This window comes from Ailuropoda melanoleuca, chromosome 2 (genome assembly GCF_002007445.2).
Source record: "Ailuropoda melanoleuca isolate Jingjing chromosome 2, ASM200744v2, whole genome shotgun sequence".
Classification (NCBI taxonomy): domain Eukaryota; kingdom Metazoa; phylum Chordata; class Mammalia; order Carnivora; family Ursidae; genus Ailuropoda; species Ailuropoda melanoleuca.
Genome location: NC_048219.1, coordinates 130,205,220 through 130,221,646, shown reverse-complemented (window position 1 = coordinate 130,221,646; position 16,427 = coordinate 130,205,220). Strand labels below are relative to the sequence as shown.

Genomic DNA, 16,427 nt, shown 5'->3' with positions numbered 1-16,427 from the left:
TGCATGTGCCCGCAGTGTGGCAAGGTGGCAATGGAGATTATGGATTTTGGATTATAACCTTCTTAAACTGAAAGGTTGATAGCCTTAACGAAGTCTTCAGGGCGATTAAAAGGCAGATTCTAGGTTTCCCCTCAAAACGTATTAGAGTCCCCGGGGACGTCAGTGACTAAGGGGGAGGGAGGAGAGCTGCCGCTCTGAGATTGGTTGGAACACGGTTCTTGTAGCCTATTCGTATGAGGGAGGAAATGAGACAATAGAATTTTTAATGTCAGATTTTCATTTTTATTCATTGTCTTTGCTGAACAGAAGTCTACCAACAATGCATGATTACTGATATATTTTAGTTCACCACTGGTTGGTTTTGCCTTTTTCGTAAACAACCTTTAGACTTGTATTTCTGTACGAGAGTCTGCTTAGTGTGGCCTCGGAGTGGGGGTGATGTGATGGGAAGGGAAATAGGCCTGCTGCGCGTGTAGTTGCCGCGCGCCTGTTGTCGATCATCCTGTCTGAGTGTAGGAGGCCAGTGGGCCTTCCTGGCGGGATGGAGGCCTCAGGGCCGTCCACACAGGAAGTCCTCCCTGATTGCTGACAGGCACTCTTCCTAATGGTGCCCACACCCACTCCTGCAGGGGGTGCAGAGAGGGTCTGCCAGGACAGCCGGTCCATTTATTCACCACCAACTTTGTTTTTCTATCCGTTTTGGCATGCAGATGAAGCCCAGGTACTGTTATTGTGAAAACTGAATTAGTTTGTTTTCCCTGCCCTTGGATAGAGAGTTTGATGGGTAGCTGGCTTGCCTTATCTGGAGCGGTGAAATTAGGCCAGAGGAGGCTGAGATCGACTGCTAGGCTCTTGTGGGGTGGGTCAGCGTTCTCCTGGGGTCAGCCAGGCACCAAGGTCCTTAATTAGGTTGAATTTGTGTAAATTAGCCACAAACTTCATCCAAGGGGACAGCGGATGGGAATGGGGACAGGAACCCTTTTCAAACTCCAGGGAAGCTTGAGGGGTATTGAGAGGCAGGATTTAAAAAAAAAAAAAAAAAAAAAAAACCAGGGATGAAAACGGGGAAAAATATTGGAAAAGTNAAAGTATTATCATTTGGTAAGCTTTTTAAATTTTTTTAAGTTTACCCTTTGTGCTGTTCAGCATATAGCTACAAAGTGTTACTGTTTTAAATTGGTCAGAGCTGTGAAGTTGGAGTGAAAGAATTGTCAGTGTTTACATTTCAGTTGCATTTTAATCTGGGAGTAAGAGTTTAAGTCTTCACTGGTTAAGTCTGGCTGTTCTAAAATGCTGACTCTGGTGTTCAGCAGTAATGTGGTGTTCCTTTCAAAATTTGCCGAATTCTTTTGCTAATAAAAATATAAGGTAGAATTTTAAAAACTAACTTTTTAAAAGCTGACTTCTTTAAACACACACACACACACACAAGCTGACTGTGTGTTCTTTAAATTAAGGGCACCTTTGTCTTTCTAAAAAAAAAAAAAACCATACATGTATGCATAGCCACCAGTGGTATTAAGTGTCCCATTTCAGGGAAACTTGAGTTTAATATTTAGATTGCATGAAGGATGGGCACAGCTAAATGAAATAATACGAATAGCACATTTAGGATATGCATGGTTCTCGTGTACCATGTACGGTACTGTTTGAGGGCTCTGGCTTTGTCCAACAGAGCTGGGTTCCGATTCCAGCCCTGCCATCTTACATGTGTGACCATGGCATATTACTGAACCTCTCTTGAGACTCAGTTTCCTAATCTGCAGAATGGGAGAACAATGATGTAGCTCCCTCATTGGATGAGGGAAGATAACACACATAAAGCACTTAGCCTGGTGGCATATATTGAACACGTCGTATACAACAGTAAGGGTACTCAAATTATTGCACTTATCATTAACCCATTCTGAACATTTAGAAATAAACAGCTTAATTATGTTTGAATTTTCTTCTTTAAACGTGTCCAATCTTTATTAGGATTTCAGTTGTTAATTTCAATGAGTTTTACACACCTACTCTTTGATCTACAATTTTCTACAGCAGAAAATAGAAAATTGGTAACCTAGAAGAAGCTGTCTTCAGCTAGTTCTGAGAAATATAGTTGATATTAGATAACATTTTAATTTGAGCTTGTTCTGTATAGAATTCAACAGAGGCCAGTCATCCTCCTCAGGGCACATTCAGAAACTGCTGTCTCGCACCTGTGATCAGAATATTAGGAGACCTTCCACCATAGGGCAGAATGGAGGGGAAGCAGGGGCAGGCTGTGTATGAGCCACACCTACTTCCCAGAGTGAGAAAATATTACTGTAATAAATGTAGAGGCCTGTCAAAGATATATTAAATCAGCTATGTAGATTCTGAGATGTAAATCATGGTTCTGCTTTTGCCAAAAAGAAACACATAAACCTACTCCTTTCATGTCCAAATAATCTCTCAGTAAATCATACCCCCAAATGTTTCTTTTAATCCTACAAGTCCACACCTGGCACTCCACTTTCCACCCCAGAGAAGAGGTTAGAGCTGATGCAAACTTGGAATGCAGTCTTTTTTTTTTTTTCTTTTTAATTTATTTATTTGACAGAGCACACAAGCAGGGGGAGGGACAGAGCAGGGATCCTGACACGAGGCTCGATCCCAAGACCCCGGGATCATGACCTGAGCCAAAGGCAGATGCTTAACCAACTGAGCCACCCTGGTGCCCCTGGAATGCAGTCTTTAAACCCTCTGATGATTCATTTGCTTCACACTGGCCTCATGCTAGTGAGAGGTGGGGATAGAGCAGGTCCACGGCCTCTCTCAGACTTCTGCAGGGCTTATCCGTGGAGGTGACCCTGTTCCACCTCCCAAGAGCCGCACTGAAGATACTGGCTCCTACTATGAGGAACTGTGGTTTGTGGCAAAGACAGGTTCTCGGACATTAATCAAAGACGATTTAAGAAAAAAATTCAGCCTTGCCTAGATAGAAGTTCTTTGTGTAAATCAAAGGCTTGGGATGGGGAACAGGTGTGTGTGTTGCTTTCCAGCACCTCTGTTCTGAACTGAAATGACAACCAGGGGATGCCTGGCTAATTGCAAGGAGCAACTAGCACGAGTTGTATTGAGTGATTTTGGAGAAGGAACGCAGGCCATTGTGTGGTATGGCCGGATTATCTGATGCCACCTGTGGCACAGCAAGAACAATGCTTAACTCTTCCTTGTACTTCTAGAAAGCAGAGTCTATCCCCTAGAGAAAAACCAGAGATGAGACCAAAGGATATGAGTTCAACTGCTTATTAAGGGCACAACTCAAATAGATTTGATAGGATATGATCTTGGGTAATTTTTTTCTTGGATTAAGCAATATGGATATTCCCAGTTCAAGTTCAGTCTTCATTTATACCTTGACTGTTGTTAACCCTTCTTGCTACTTTCCTTCTAAGAGACGATCACTTGAGATAAAGTGATGTTTGGACTCAGTAATCTTAGCAAGGACCCTGGGCAGTGAGAAGAAAAAAATACAGGGTAGGGGCGCCTCCGTGGCTCAGTGGGTTGAGCGTTCGACTCTTGGGTCTCAGCTCAGATCTTGATCTCAGGGTTGTGAGTTTGAGCCCCACATTGGGCCCTTAAGGGGATCTGTATTTCTGTTCTGTGGTGGAGATCATACAGCATGTGAAGGGTGCTACATTAAAAAAATAATAATAAAAATAAAAAGTACATAGTACAGGAAAGAAGTCATGGTTACCTGTGCAGATTAGTGAGGATGCCAGCGTGGCGGGGGATACTGTGGAGTTAGGGTGGCCACGGCAGAACCAGGCAGCAGTCATATCCATAGTGAGTGGTTGAGATTGCTGGCAACGTAGGCAGGGTTACGTTTATTGCAAGGGGGTCCTCTGCTTTTTGAACTTTCCAAAGTGGAATTGAACTGTCTTAGATGTGCCTAATAGTTTGTTTATGGTTGTAAAAATCAAACTGTAAGATTTGAAAAAAAAATGTCTTTAATGTCTAGGGACTAATTTTATATTCTTGTATTTTCAAACCGTTACTATAAGTGAAGTCCTTGGGTTAGTATATTTATTATTTAGATGCGAGGGGAAAAAAATTCCTGTCCCGGTATGAAACTGCTGAGCGTTTGCTTTGAGGGCACTTTAGGGTGTGCTCACTTCCATCTCAGACCGAACCATTTAACTTCCTCAAAAGTCATGTGTGTGGCACAGGGCACAGAACTGTGGTTTCTTTCGATCGGTTAACAGAGAATTATCTGGTGTGAGTACAGTTTCAGACCTTCCTCCTAGGTGGCTGCCGACTGCGAAACCACACTGAGCCCTAGGTTCAGGCTTTAGAAAAGTTATGTTCCTTGCTGCAAGGCCTGGGAAAGTTTCCAAGTCCTACACCGTTCTCACAGGGGTTAAATTTCACAAGGTTGGCCCGCGCGAAAGGCAGCATGCCTGTGAATCTTATCCAGATGTCTCGATGGAGCTGTGGCCAGACTTAGAACTAGGCGAAGTCTGCCTTATTTGAGCATTGTGGTGGAACTCAAACTTTGTTACACTCGAAGGATAATCTTTTTTTTTTCCCCCCAAGAGTCTCGATAAAATTATCAGCAACTTTCATTCAAACGTTATTCAGAATTTGAAAACCTTTTCAAAAGTCTGGTGATTTCTAAATGACTGTATCATAAAATGATATTATCACCTAAGTTCATGCAAGTTAATTTTGAGTCTCAGTAGATGTGTTCCTTAAAAGGTGTGAATACATTCATCTCACATAAATTTAGCCCGATTTAAGGTGCACGTAGAGAATATTTTAGTGAATAAAACCCCATTATTAATTGCATGTTGAAGGAGAGGGCTTTTTCTGTAGAATGAGCAGGTCTTTTCTAAGGTGTAAATGAAAATGCACATGTGAAAGTCGCTTAAGGGGGGGGTCTGTATTTCCATTCTATGGTGGTGATCATACTGCCTGTGAATGGCGCTACGTGTCTTGCAGCTGCTGTTCTAATGCTCCCCATCTTTGTCTCTCAGCAGTCTCTGGTCCCAGCCCACCCCATGGCCCCTCCCAGCCCCAGCACCACCAGCAGTAATAACAACAGCAGCAGCAGTAGCAACTCAGGATGGGACCAGCTGAGCAAAACAAATCTCTACATCCGGGGTCTGCCTCCCAACACCACAGACCAGGACCTGGTGAAGCTGTGTCAGCCGTAAGTAGCTGTTCTTCTCGGTTGTTTTCAGCTGATAGATAGTTCTTTTATCCTTCACCATATTCTAAAGGGGTATCAATTGTCTTACAAGAGACATTTAGTACAAGTGTGAACCGTTTCCAAGTTTTAAGTCCTCGGACACAGCATTAACATCAGCAGAACGCCTGTAGCAAACTACGCTGGAATAGCTTCTCAGTACAGTTTGGCTTTATTGGCATATGAGAAGTAAAATGAGAATTTTTGCAAAATTATGGCTGGATTCTTTTTAGGACTGCTCATTTTTCTTTTTTCTTTTTCTTTCTTTTTTCTTTCTTTTTTTTTTTTTTTGCGGTAGCACCTCTGGGGCCCAGTCTGTCCCATAATAAGGAAACTTTAGCTGTTACCGTTTGTAGGAAAGGTAGTTACCGTCTAACTGTATGTTAAACGTGTGTAAGACTCTTAATTTGAGCCAGGAAATAATATTGTGTCTTCACCAGCACCTACAGCTCTGTGGTTGGGGTTGTTCACCCTCCTCTGTTGGGGATTTCTTATTCCCAAAATTCCTATTTCTTTTCTCACTGCCACCCTTTCTGAGTCTGGTGAAGAAGCGTGTGCGTGTGCATCAAGTTCCAGAGTAAATATGCATTATATGCTAATGTTGTGGAAGAACAGAATATAAATAATGTTACTTTGCAAATGATGTTAACTCACTAAGTAAGAAAGCACTAATTTAAATCAAGGAGTGGAAAGCACTGCGTGGTGCAGGGAGCATTATGTGAAGACTAATCACTCTGAGCTATAAAAGCCTCCACATAGAACATCTTTCATGTATCCAAAGACAGTAATGGCCCCTTGCAAAAAAAGGAGGTTTACGTAACTGTAGCAGAAAATGTCCACTCGAGAATGTTTCCCAGTCCCTGAAAAATACTCCCATTTCTCAACATCTGATTAATGGCATCTCATGTCTGTTGTCCTGGGTAAAAATACAGATTCATTACTTATTATTTTAAGAAAAAGAATGTTTCAGAACTTGAGCAGTATTTCCAAACTGGAACTAAAAGTAACATCTGGCCTTCCATAAGGAGGTGGCCGTGGTTTTGCTCTGTTTTGTTTTTAGAGAGAAGGGTGGGATGGTGGGTGGTAGGGTAGCCTTTAGGGTCTGGAGTTCTCCTAAGGCCACCGCTCTTAGCACCCTCCCTGTGCCTTTCCTGGGTTCCCCTTTTGATCAGCCCTCTCAGACTTTAACTGAAGCCCTTTGCTTGCAGGGCGGTCCTGTGCTAGGCACTACACCGAAAGCAAGTCTAGCTCTTGGGGTTTGTCATGCGTGGCTAGAGGCAGAGGGAACTTGGCCAGCCAGCTGCGCCTGCCCTCTTGCAGCTGTTCAAGACCACAAATAGGCCTTCTGCTATCTTGTCTGCTGCTGGTCTTTACTGGCGCCGTCTTATGCTTTTGCAGCATAATTACAGGTAGATAGAGCGCCGTAAAGTCTCAGGAGCTAAAAATACAACTGTAGGAAACAAAAGAATGAAGCAAACCCTCAAGTTTTTGAGGTATAAGAGATAGGAGGGAGGATTTCAAAAGACAGATAGTTCCTCAGCTAGTTTTGAATCATGTGAGCTTTAACATCAAGGAGACAGAGTTCAATAACCATAAAGTTATTAACAGAGTAATGCCATGTTCTATGTATCGTAAATGTGTACTTGAAAAATTAAACCAGTAATTTTTTTTTTATTATTGAATGAAATCATATTCCACATGCAATAGAGAAGAGCATTTTATCACTTTTCCTAGAAAATTCACCCCTTTTTTTGTCCTCTGTCTCTTTAATGTATGTGGATTATCGTAATGTTTTCACTTTCTTTGCTGTTATCAATAGCAGCGATAAACCTTGGGCACCGTCACTCTTCCCTACTATCGGCAAACCCCAGGTTTGATCCTTAACTCTGAAGACGGTGTTCCTGATCTGTGTAATGCAGAGGCCAGACACACAGCCGTATCTGCTGAAAGCTTCATTCTATTTACCGCAGAGCCTCTAATCAATACCAGTTTTGACTTGCTGACAATTTTGTGTCTTAGAATGTAGAGAGAGGGAGAGAAAATAGGGCATTCCTGTTCTGGACTTAATTGTTTCCAATAAAGACTGCTAGTTGGTGACATGGATGTGACTCATCCTATGGGAAAAGTGACTCATCCTACAACCTAAAAAACCCAGTGGACATAATTAGAGATTTTTTAGAAAAGTCGGTATCAAAACTTCTCAGAAAAGATAGGTGTAAATTCAGAAGTCTAAAAAAGAAAAAAATGTTTTAGACTTACAAATTTAGCACTATAATTTCAAATTGACCCGATGGGATGAATGGCGCAAGGGGCAATAATTGAAACAAATAACTTGGGTTCCTCTATGCCCCAGGCGGGGGGAGCTTGGTTATTTCAGAGGGTCATCCAACAGAAAGATGGGAAAAGATACCTGAGAATGTTTGTAGTAGCGACCTAGTTCCATTCAAACAACGCACGAGTCTAAGGCAAGCATGATATAAGGGTTGTAAAAACTGGAGAGGAAAGCAAAAAATATTTTTAAAAAGCTATGTTTAGAGTAGAATACTCACATGGTGTGTTAGAAGAAATGGCAGTGAGTGAGAAAGCAGCCTCACCCTGAGTCAGAGAGAGACTCCTGACCCTGGAAATACAGGTCAGCGTGGTTAAGGTCAGGGGACAGGGCTCCGGCTGGAGGGAACCAATTGCGTTCCTGGCTGCTGAGGGAGGCTGGTCTGCAACCAGGAGGAGATGTGACAGTGGCTATGGTGGTAAGCCGGTATGGGTTGAGAGTAGAGACATTCTCCAGGAGGATTTAGTGAGAGAAGCGGACCAGCTCTAGGTAACTTCTTTTTTTTTTTTTTTTAAGATTTTATTTATTTATTTGACAGAGACAGCCAGTGAGAGCGGGAACACAAGCAGGGGGAGTGGGAGAGGAAGAAGCTGGCTCACAGCGGAGGAGCCTGATGTGGGGCTCGATCCCATAACACCGGGATCACACCCTGAGCCGAAGGCAGACGCTTAACCGCTGTGCCACCCAGGCGCCCCAGCTCTAGGCAACTTCTGAATTGTGGTGTGTGTGCAAGAAATCAGGTTGGAGCCTCATGACTATGGTGGGCTGCTGCAACTTTGCTTCTGTTCTGAGAAGTTTTCTGCTCAGAAAGTACATCAGCGCAGTTAACCAGCAAGTTTAGGGAACGGAATGATATGGGTAACAGGAAGGATTAATCTCTTACCCCAGGACCTCAGACAGCCTTCATTCTCTCCCTTTTCTAAAATACAGCCAAACAGGTACTTTGCTTGACTTTGGTACCATTTTGTTTCTCTCATTCAAACTTCTCAGGCAAATTTTCTAGACAGATGAGCCGAGGGCTCTTGTTGTTTCCACTTTCTTTGCCACCGTAACCCTTGGCATTTTGCCTTCAAGTTCTCACCTGAAACTGCACTGGTATCTTCCATCTCACGTATTTTATTTGATACTTAACTGTGATGATAGTGTTTCTGATACGTGTTATGCAGAGGCCGGACGTACAGCACTCTTTGCTCTTCAGATTTCAGTTCTTGGCTCGTTCTCCTCTAGCCTCATTTTCCTGCAGGGCTCTTCCCTACTGTCCCCCATTTTCTACACGTTTTCCACTCTCCTATTATCACCTCAAATTCAACACGGTCTCCTTCCTCTCCACACAATGACGTTTCTTAATTTAACTCTCCTCACCTAGAAGCCTTGGAGCAGTGGTTGACTATTTTCCATTACCCTCTTAGTCCCCAAGTCCTGCAGATTCTGTGGCCTTTCTTCTTCCTTCTCACTGCCAGAAGAATTGAATGTTTTCTCTGTCCCTGCCCACATTGTGACAAGTGAGAACGATTTGCTCCTGCTGCTGCCTCGTCAGGCGCCTCCCCATTTCCCTTTCTTGATTCTTCAAGGCCAAGATGAAGCTCACGCTGCCTCCTCCATGCTTGGACCACACTAAATTCTCCTAATTTCCTTTTATGTGTCACCGCCTCCCAGTCAGCATCTTATTTTCATTCCATTCTGTTCTCCAAGTGCTTGTTCCGCTGTTCCGCAGCGTGTCTATGACAGTATATAATGCTGACAGTGCATCGTTTTTTTTGCTTTCAGACTTTATTTATTTCTTTAAGTAAACTCTACACCCAGTGTGGGACTTGAACTCATGACCCTGAGATCCAGAGTCTCATGCTTTACCAGCTGAATCAGCCAGGCGCCCCGGTGTATCATCTTCGTAGATTTCTTACCTACTTTCTAAGATCATGGTGGTCAGCGTGGCAAATGTTTGGTACCCTCCAGTTACCAACCACAGTGGTCGGCAAGTACCTAATTCTCAGGAGCCTGTCAAATGGGTCAAATAAGGTTTAAATCTTGAGGTTTTGATTAGGATTAAATCAAGTTATTTGAGGAATGGAGCTGGTCTGCTGCCTAGAACACAGTCGTCATTGAACAAATATTAGTCTCCCTTGTGCCCGTGTCTTTGCTCCTCAAAACCCTAACTACTAGAATAAACTTAAATTATATGTAATCCTACATTTAAAACTAAGGAGGAAAAGACCAGATTCTGATCCTGAAAGCTGGGAAAGCCAGGGAAGTGGATTATGTTAACACAGCTGCATAACTGCCGGCCTTCTTCTTAGGGCTTTTTTTTTTTTTTTTTTTTGCACTTGGAAAAGACTGGTTTCGGCTTCGTAATTTATTTCTTGTCATAATAATGACTATAGCATGTAAAATTTTCCATTGTGTCCAAACTATCCTTTCTGAAGATTTAAAAACAATATTTGTATGCAAGGTCTGGTTCATCGTTCTTCCTGGTTTGCAGCGGGAGCATGTGTGTGTCTGTTGGCTGTGGCTGGTAGTGTAGAGGTTAGTGTAGTATTGACATCTCATGAAAAAGTCTAGATAACTCCGCGTATCAACAACTTACTTCAAAGGAAAAAGAGTCCATTGATATTAAAATGAGGTATTTCCACTCCTCTTACCTTATGTATCCTTCCTCTCATTTCCAAAACAGTCTTGGTCAACCATTTTTTTGTCCTTTCATTCAGTAGATACCTAATTCATTTCAAAGTGCAATAAAACATGATTTCAGTGTAAATGTGAAATTAAATCTAGCTTACAATATTATAGCCTGTTACTAATTAAAAGGAAATGTTTCTTGAATGTCATCCATTTCCCAGGTTGTTTTACCCAATACATTTCATTTCCTGTCCTTTGTTTTCTGTTTTTTGCAAGTCTGCCTTATTCTTTTGAATATAATACAACTCTTAAAAAAGGGGCAAAACGGAAAAACAAGATGGTCAACAGAGGTAGACAGAAACAACCAACCCTAGTGAAGACAGAATAAAGTAAATGTTTTTAATCAGTGCAGTGTTCTGTGAGAAGTCAGAGGAAGACTGCTAACCTTGACGCCAAGGCATTGGGGTTGCTTTCAGTAGGAGAGGACATCTTGACTTGGAAGGACAGGGACGATTCCTCGCAGGGTGAAAATAATAGTGTCCTCCAGGCCTCAGAAAGAGTCCAAGTGGTGGAACAGTGCTTGGGTGTTAAAGAAAGCACAATGAACAATTCTCGGTGGATAGCTGTCGTTCAGCAATTAATAGTTAGCAAGGCTTCTAGGGACCAGAGTGAAGAGTGTGGGTAGAGAGGAAAATGAGGCAGGTTAGGGTACAGGTTGGGGACATAGTGTTGGCACCTTGCATAATAAGCTAAAAAATTCGGCATTTTTCCTTCAGCTGCAGAAGAGTTAGTGCTTATAGTGGAAGAGAAGCATAGTCCAATGTTTCTTTATTTTCTTCTTCTCAGAATGATAATTCAACCCAGAGTAAGAAGGTTGGCATGGAGAAGGAGACTCTCATAGGTGAGAGATGATGCAGCCCTGACCCAGGGCAGTGGTAGGAAGTAGGAAGAGGAGAAGGTGCTGGGACTGCACGAGAGTGTCATGGAGATAGGAACATCGGGATTTGAGCATGATTAAAAATGACTGTAAGGTTTTAGCTCTAAAAATAAAGGGAAAACTTGAGGTGCAGTAGCTGAGAGAGAGAGCACAGGAAAAAAAAAATTAGGGCAACTATCAGGAAAATGGACAACTTGAAATGATTATGTTCTTTCTCTGTATATCTTTGTCTATCTCTTTAGCTCTAAAATTTCTTTTAGAAATCACTTTTGCTAAAAGTTGTTTCTCCTGCCTTCGGCTCAGGTCATGATCCCGGAGTCCCAGGATTGCATCCCACATCAGCCTCCTTGCTCAGCAGGGAGTCTGCTTCTCCCTCCAGCCCTCCCCCCTCTCGTGCTCTCCCGTGAATGCTCTCTCTTTCTCTCAAATAAATAATAATAATATAAAAAATAAAATCTTAAAAGTTGTTTTTCCTCTGCAAATGAAATAAAATGATCATCCCTGTAACCCAAAATGATTAGACTACTTTCAGGGTAAAAATGAAAAGTGAAGGCGGTCCAACAAGATGAATATTAATGAACGTTTACCCAATTATGAAGTTACCTTCAGTGTTTACTCTGAAAGTAACAATGGGCCTGCTAGGTCTAATATCCTGATCCCAGGTAAATATGAAATCTTCTGCAATTTATGGAAGTTACATGACATGAGGAGGATAAAAGTTCAAAGCAATGATCCTGTGATGAAGTAGGAAAAAATCATTCCACCTGAAAGAGAGCTGGTTCTCACGTCCATATTGAAGAGAGATTGTAGAGCCAGGTGATCCAAGGTCATTCAGGTATTTGCAGATGACTCAGTCCAGGAAGCTTGAACATACCGAGTTACTGCATTTTTTAAGAGAGGAAACACACACACACACACACACACACACACACTCACTCACTCCACATGGATTCTTTACTGAGTATTCAGATAGCTATACAGACATGAAAGACCACACCAAAGGTTTTATTGCCTACATGAGGCATCATTCCAAAGTCAGGTGCGTGAGTCTTTCAGACTTGAAGCTCTTGATGTAGGGTTCAATTAGAAGCTGATACAAGGAGGTGATCTCTGTTTAAAGTATAATTTACTCTTCAAATGTTGTCTTCCAAGCAAGTTGAAGTATAGTGTCTTAGCGATGGTGGTGGTGGTGATGGTGGTTGTGTTTTATTGAACTCACACACACCAAACGATGAAAGACCGACGGGCCATATTTTTCTTTGGTATTGACGATCTCAGATAATTGAGATGTGGACATGTGGAGCTGTATTGTATTCCAAAGCCATCTGAATTTTTAGGTTTTTTAAAATTGTATTTTATAAGACTACTGAAAACTTTATGTAGCAAATTTTTATTTCTCAGATTCCTTTGAAAGACCGGGAAAGAGAAGGATGTCAGCAGAAGCACAGAGTAGTAGAAAGATACTTGTTCTCTCATTAAGTGTGTCTTTTTAAAAAAAATTCCTTTATTGACTGGCATACCTTAAAAAAAAACCTTCCCCCAAAGCGAAGTTGAGGTATGCTGAGTTTTCTACAGTTTATCGTGGAAAATGCATGCCACTTTTGTTTTTATTACTATTATATGGCTTCTTGCCCATGTACAAATTTTGTTTACATTATGAATAACAGGATTACTTTTAATAAAGTTTGAAATGTTTTTGTTTTATAAAGCAGCTGATTTTTAGCCTCTTGAGTGTTCTTTCTTGATCTAGAAGATTCTTAAAATACTAATACCAATAGTTTCTGGGACTTGGCTTTTTCTATTATTGCAGTGTAGTAGGATGCCACATAATAAATAACTCAGTGAGGGTTTAGACCGAGGGACTTGGGCATTTTGGTGAAAAGTGTGGTCTAAGACGTGAAGTTTCCAGACTGTCTCATCCTTTTAAAAAGGCATCCCAATCGACTGAGTCCAAATGCTGCATTACTAATTGTAACTTAAGTCTCTCTTAATGGACAATATTCCAGTAAGGTTCTATGCTCAAAGAGCAAAACCTGATGTATTGGAGACTAAGCCGGATTTCACATTTGTGATTTTTGTGTTTTTTTCTAAAAACAGAAGTCAAACCGATTTGAGAATTTAAGACCAACAGTGTATTTAACTGCATCTTTTCCTTATTCATCTCTTGACTGTGCCATAAAGAACCATTTTCTTGTTCATGTTAATTGTTTCATTTCCCTTCATGGTAAGAAAGAATTCTGGCCTGCACAGTAGATCTTTGACATGCCAACATATATTCTGAAGACATTTGGAAATCCCAGAATTTCACAAAAGTAATTTCAGCGTCAAAAAATAAAAATAAAAAATCCACACAAATACCTACTTTCCAGTAGAGAGCCATCTCTTTCTTAGACCTCTCTCAGCCCTTCCTTCACTTTGATCATTAGAACGACCAGTTGGTTTTTATTAGGTGGTGGACAGTTTTTGAAAATCACAATATTTAATGTCTTCTTGAGAGTTACTGCTACACAATTAGGACAAAAAGCTTCTTGAAATATGGACTGTGGGTGATGGGCTACCTGACTCACGTGCCCCTGCCTAATCCCTCCACAATGCAAATATAAGCTGCCTCCACATTAAAGCTCATTACAGGTAAGAGACTTCAGTGTCCTTGTCATGAGTGCATGAAACTGCACATATTCATTGTTGCCAATATTTGACATTTTGGCAGAAAATCTCAGTGATGTCTGTTTTCTGATTTATCCTCCGTGTAGTATCGGCTGGTAAGCATGCGTATTGGGAGGTTTAACCAATCCTCCTAATTGTCATTCAACACTTTTCTTTAGGATTCCTTTTTGTTTTTCCTACACGTGATTCAGAGCCATTCTCCCCTGTCTTGCCCAAGTTCTACACAAGCTGTTGGCACACCGATGTTAATACTAGCTTAGCAGAATCTAATTGGGAAGCCAGCACTGAAGACAATGGCCGTAACCACAAGAATTTTTAAAAGAGCAACCACTCTGACTGTGAGCAGACGGGATTTACTATATGTTCATGCCGTTTTCCAGTATAGGAACCTTAGATTTCTGTAGCAGCACGCTGGGGCTGTTTAACCAGGATATGAAAGGGAAGGCAGTGTCATCGGGAATAAAAGCCTTTAAAATCTTGATTTGGCCTTTGTGCTCGGTAGACTTAGAATTTCTTTATTGGGTTACCACGGATCTTAGAAGTTTGCAGCCTCTTTCTACACCTTTCCGCATCTTCATTTCATAATAAATGTATGTGAGAAAAAAACCCTGTATAATGTGTGAACACCTGTGTAATGCCAGCAGCTCACCCTTGTCAGGGGCTTACCATGTGCCAGTATCTGTCAAGTAGTTTCCTTACTTAATTCTAAGAACAGCTTTCTGAGCAGTAGTACTACCCTTGTTTTAAAGGTGAAGTTGAGAGAGGGCTCTTTCCCTAATGACTCAGGGAAACACAGCTGGTGATGGTGGTGGCGGGACTTGCGCTCCCACGGTCTGACTCCAGAGACCATCCTCTGAACCCCTGTATGTTCTCCCTCCCGAATACACTCCGAATGCCAGCTCGTCACCTCCAGCCTCCCCTCACCAGCATCCATGCTCCTCTGTTGACTGCAAGATGCAAGAAGACTCATTTCTCCAGAACCCTCGAAGAGACACATAGCTGTGATCATCGTAATAAGATTTTGTTAAAAAAATCAGCTTTCCTTAAGTCCACTTGAATAGCCAACAGGATCAAAGTTCAAAGTAAAGGCAGGAGGATGGAGGAAGAACTCGTTTTTCTTGACATCTAACAGAGTAATCTGTTTTCACATAGCTGGCTCTACAAAGCTCAGCTCCCGGCTAGCTGAAGCACGTGCGGCTCCCCAGGGGTGCACAGCACCGAGAGGGGACCTGGCGTGTCATCTGCTTGGTGCCTGGGGTTAGTGCATATACAGAAAGAAACATTCTTTTAGGGATCACTGTCTGACAAATGCAAACAACATTGCTTTAGAAAATAATGGGCTCAACATAGCATTATAGTTTGCTATTAGTATAAATCTCATTGAAACATAAGACCAAGCCACATCTGCGGAGAAATTAAACAGAAGTGAGTGGGGAATTCCATTCTTTATTAAGTATCATGCCTTTGATTTTGCTGGGTACTGCCCCAGACACATTTCTGGCCCTCCAGGAAGTTCTTGTCTTAACATAGAAAATAAACTTCACACATCATGTAGGCCGGAATGTGATGTGTCATGGGAGAGATACGAAGGTGCTGTAGAAATTACAAAATAGGGAGTGATTGCATGTGATTGGGGGGCATCAGGAAAAGCTTGGCATTTGAGTAAGTCTTCAGGGTGGAATGAGCAGCTCCAGCTCCGATATAAAGCCAGGACTCGCCTGGCTGCCTGCCCTGTCTTCACTAAGACCATACCATGGGGGATTTTAATGCCAGAGGAGGGCTTGTACTTCACTGGGAAGGTAGATGATACATAGTGCTTCAGGATTTGCCCTTGATGGAATGTGAAAAAAGAAGTGGGTCCAAAGAGGAAGATGGTTCAAAGATGAGTGTAAGATTTTGAGTCTAGGAAACTGGGAGTTTGGTACCATTGCAGACAAGGGGTTCAGGAGGAAGAACTTATTTTTATTCTTCCCCGGAAATTCTCATCCCCTCTTAGAAAACTTTTCAAATTGAGTGCCTGTTTGCTTTATGAGTTTGTGTGCTTTTGGTGTGGTTATTAAATGGAAAGAAATAGTGCATCAATTCCAGACGAGTGAATCTTCAGTGTAGGAGAGAGGTTAGTGATTAAACATGCATGTTCACCAGTGGGATTGTGCATATTAGAAACTTGCGGTCAATACAACCCTCATGGTCAACAATAGTAAGATCTATATATTCCTCCAACATGTAATTCTTTTCTTAAATTTTTATAGTTCAGTATTTGGGACTTAAAACTTTTTAAAAGGTCACTTTTCGTTTGATAAAGTGCTTTGCAACTCCCTCGATAGGATCGTGTGGTTTCATATTGGAGACTTTTGAGAAGAGATTTTGTGAGAGACTTGTGGGACTGAGTGGGAGGAGAAGAGGCTGAGTTTCCCTAAATGGGGTATCTAGAATTAGTGAGGAAGTACACTCATAACACAAACAAACCTGACCAAGTTCATGGCTCTACCCGGGGACGTGGGCTCTTTCTCCTGGTTCTGCACTCGCTGACCTGGTTGTCCCAGGTTTCAGCTTGTCTAAATTGCCTGTGGGGCCCGGTCACTTGTCTTCTTTATTTTCTCTTTGTGCCATGGCTTTTCCTCCCTCTATTAAATGTCATATATCGATGAGGGAACCTTAATGAA

The 16,427-nt window shown here is 41.9% G+C and overlaps 1 protein-coding gene across 11 annotated transcripts in view; it reads left to right on the top strand.

The window, feature by feature from the left end:
- RBMS1 (RNA binding motif single stranded interacting protein 1) overlaps positions 1-16,427 on the top strand; it is a 221,131-nt gene that overhangs the window by 124,560 nt on the left and 80,144 nt on the right. For 8 of the 11 annotated variants that reach the window (XM_034654617.1, XM_034654613.1, XM_034654618.1 and 5 more), the window contains exon 2: positions 5,004-5,179. In XM_034654617.1, coding sequence (XP_034510508.1) covers positions 5,004-5,179 — 176 coding nt within the window. The remainder of the gene's footprint in view (positions 1-5,003; positions 5,180-16,427) is intronic. The other 3 variants (XM_034654614.1, XM_034654610.1, XM_034654616.1) reach the window with 1 other exon arrangement.